This window comes from Bombus impatiens, unplaced genomic scaffold (genome assembly GCF_000188095.3).
Source record: "Bombus impatiens unplaced genomic scaffold, BIMP_2.2 scf_0640, whole genome shotgun sequence".
Taxonomy (NCBI): Eukaryota; Metazoa; Arthropoda; class Insecta; order Hymenoptera; family Apidae; genus Bombus; species Bombus impatiens.
Genome location: NT_177059.1, coordinates 668146 through 670562, shown reverse-complemented (window position 1 = coordinate 670562; position 2417 = coordinate 668146). Strand labels below are relative to the sequence as shown.

Here is a 2417-nt window from a genome sequence, read left to right as displayed (position 1 = left end):
GCTTGCGCGCCGAGACGGACAACGAGCAAAGCGTTTACAGCGTCGCCTTACTAGACCGATGCACGGATCTCGTGACTCGTAACGATTCCGTCTGCGACAGACAACGCTATGCCTCCTCCACTTGGTTCTCTCTTGTTCGTCGACGATGTTCCAACATTCGCGGTAAGTTGAACGATTTCGACCGATTTCCGATTTCCACGCGACCGAATCGTTCCCCGGCCCCGACGAATCGCCGACCTCTTTCGTTTCGGATTACGTCTCTTGCCGATCGCGATTCTCCGTAACGCTCGGACGGCGCGACCAGAGAAACGAAAAACAGGTGAAATCGCGTAAACGCGTACGACCGAGTAAGTAACGGTTGCAGCGATTTTTCCCTGGTACGCTTACTTGCGCTTGCAACGGTCGTGACAGCTATGCATCGCTAATCGCTGGCAAGCACGCGCGTCTATCCGAACCGAAAGCTGCCACGTACGCGTATTCGCGGTCGACGCGCCAGAGTTTCGCCTTCGTCGACGGATTCGCGCTAAGCGCGTAATACCGGTACGCAACGTGCAACGCCTCGTCGTTGGATTTTCCGCCGATCGTCGATTCCTCGAATACTCGTAGCGCGTATAACGCGCCGGTTAATCGCCCGTTCAACTTTTTTTGCTTCCGTCCTCCGCGAAGGCTCGTCGATTCTCGGCGAATAGCAGCGGCACGATTAAAGTTTCGACCAGTCGTGTTCTAAATACGACCATTCGCAACCGCTTGCTCCCCTCTTCGTTCGTCTTCTTTTTCCACCTACCGCTCTCGATTCTCTCGATTCGTTCGCGTCCAGGAAAGGATAGAAATTCGTCGTTCGTTTAATTCACGACACGTTTCTTTCGTACGCGTTCGCAACAGGTTGGCTGCCGAGGATGTGTTCCTGCCTGGACGCCGACAACGCGCAGTTCCTCGGTCCATCCACGTGCAGCAGGTATCAACGACTCAGTCCCAGGAGGAATCTGCTCGAGATCGCCTACCGATCGCTCAACGGAAATCGAAGGCCAAAAAGATTCGCGCGACCGGACGAAAGCGAGGATGACGAGGAACAGGTAAATGGACGCGTCGCGTACCGATCGAACGACGAAAGCGGCGTCGAAAAACCCACCATTGACGACGTTTTTTCTTTCTACCCCTGGCACCATCTTCGCCGGTAACGCGTAGACGGAGGAATTGCGTTTTTACTGCGACGACGACGCTTGCTACGACGTGATCGTCGAACACGATCTTCGCGCCATCGACTTGTGCAAACTTCTGAAAGCGAAAAGAAGCACGGTGGGTGTCGATTGGTCGATCGTGGAGACATGGCCGGAGCTAGGAATAGGTCAGTATCCGTCGTTCACCGTTTCTCCTTGGAGCCGTCGTAACGACTTTCACGAATTACGAAACCCTTGCAGAGCGCGCGTTGGAGGACCACGAGGACATTTTGGCCGTGCACAGGGAGACGAAAACGTTTTCCGCGGAGCGCGCACGGAAATTTATCTTTCGCCAAGATTGCCTCAAGTACGAGTTCTTCCACGATCCGGAGGTCAGTATGAAAATATCTCGTCGGTTTTTAACGCCGATTCGCGTTAATCGATCGATCGACGCGCAAACGACGAACGACGACTGGCTTTCGTAGAATCGCGCGATGCGTTACGAAACTGCAAAGTTCGCGCGCTTCCACGCGCGTTCTGTCTCTGCCGTGCGCGCGTCGCGGCAATTTCATCGATAACTCGACCGGTAGTCGCTCGACGGCTTTCGACCTACTGTTACCGACAATTACCGACAGCGGTCGCGTCGCTGCCTCCGAGAGCCGTTCTTATCCCTCGGCGGAAACGCAAAACGCTTAGACGGGTGCTTTTGCTCGCGCCACGTGCTCGCGATTCGCGTACTCGTTGGCAAAATACGAACGGCGACGTAAACCAGTGTCGCGTTGCAGCTCTTCCTTTCCACCGAGATGATCGACGTTCCCACCGTTTTCGCCGAGGACTGGCACGCCTTGGACGAAACGGAAGCGGCGTTACGAGTGAGTGGAAATTCGATCGACCTTCGAGTCGACGCACTTTGTCGCGCGCACGCAGTTCCCTCGTAATTCTTTGATCAGCGATTCCCTTGCGACGTTTCAGGACTATCTGGAGAACGAGGAGATAGCGGAATGTCCAGAGGTATTCGGTTTAGCGTGGATACAGAACGGACGCTTGAACATTTGGAGGAAGATCTGTTTGCTTCTTCGAGATCGAGAGCTCTACCAAGCGAAAAAGGTAAGTCCGCCGAAAGGCGAAACGCGTTCTTCGCGCGTCGTTTCTTCGTGCTACGCCGTTACTTTCTCGCGTCTAGCTGTACTCTCACGTTGTCGAAACGTTGGATTCGCGACGCGCGATCGATGCGCGGCGAACGCGTGGTACACGCGCGAC

General features: G+C 54.9%; 1 protein-coding gene across 1 annotated transcript in view; it reads left to right on the top strand.

Annotated features, from left to right (window-relative positions):
- Nucleotides 1-2417, top strand: part of LOC100745946 (growth factor receptor-bound protein 14) — a gene marked incomplete at its 3' end in the record, with an annotated part of 16046 nt that overhangs the window by 879 nt on the left and 12750 nt on the right. The window contains 6 exon segments of the mRNA XM_033322451.1: nucleotides 1-162; nucleotides 883-1073; nucleotides 1186-1345; nucleotides 1419-1549; nucleotides 1943-2029; nucleotides 2130-2264. The exon segment at nucleotides 1-162 is cut by the window's left edge and continues 17 nt beyond it. Coding sequence (XP_033178342.1) covers nucleotides 1-162; nucleotides 883-1073; nucleotides 1186-1345; nucleotides 1419-1549; nucleotides 1943-2029; nucleotides 2130-2264 — 866 coding nt within the window.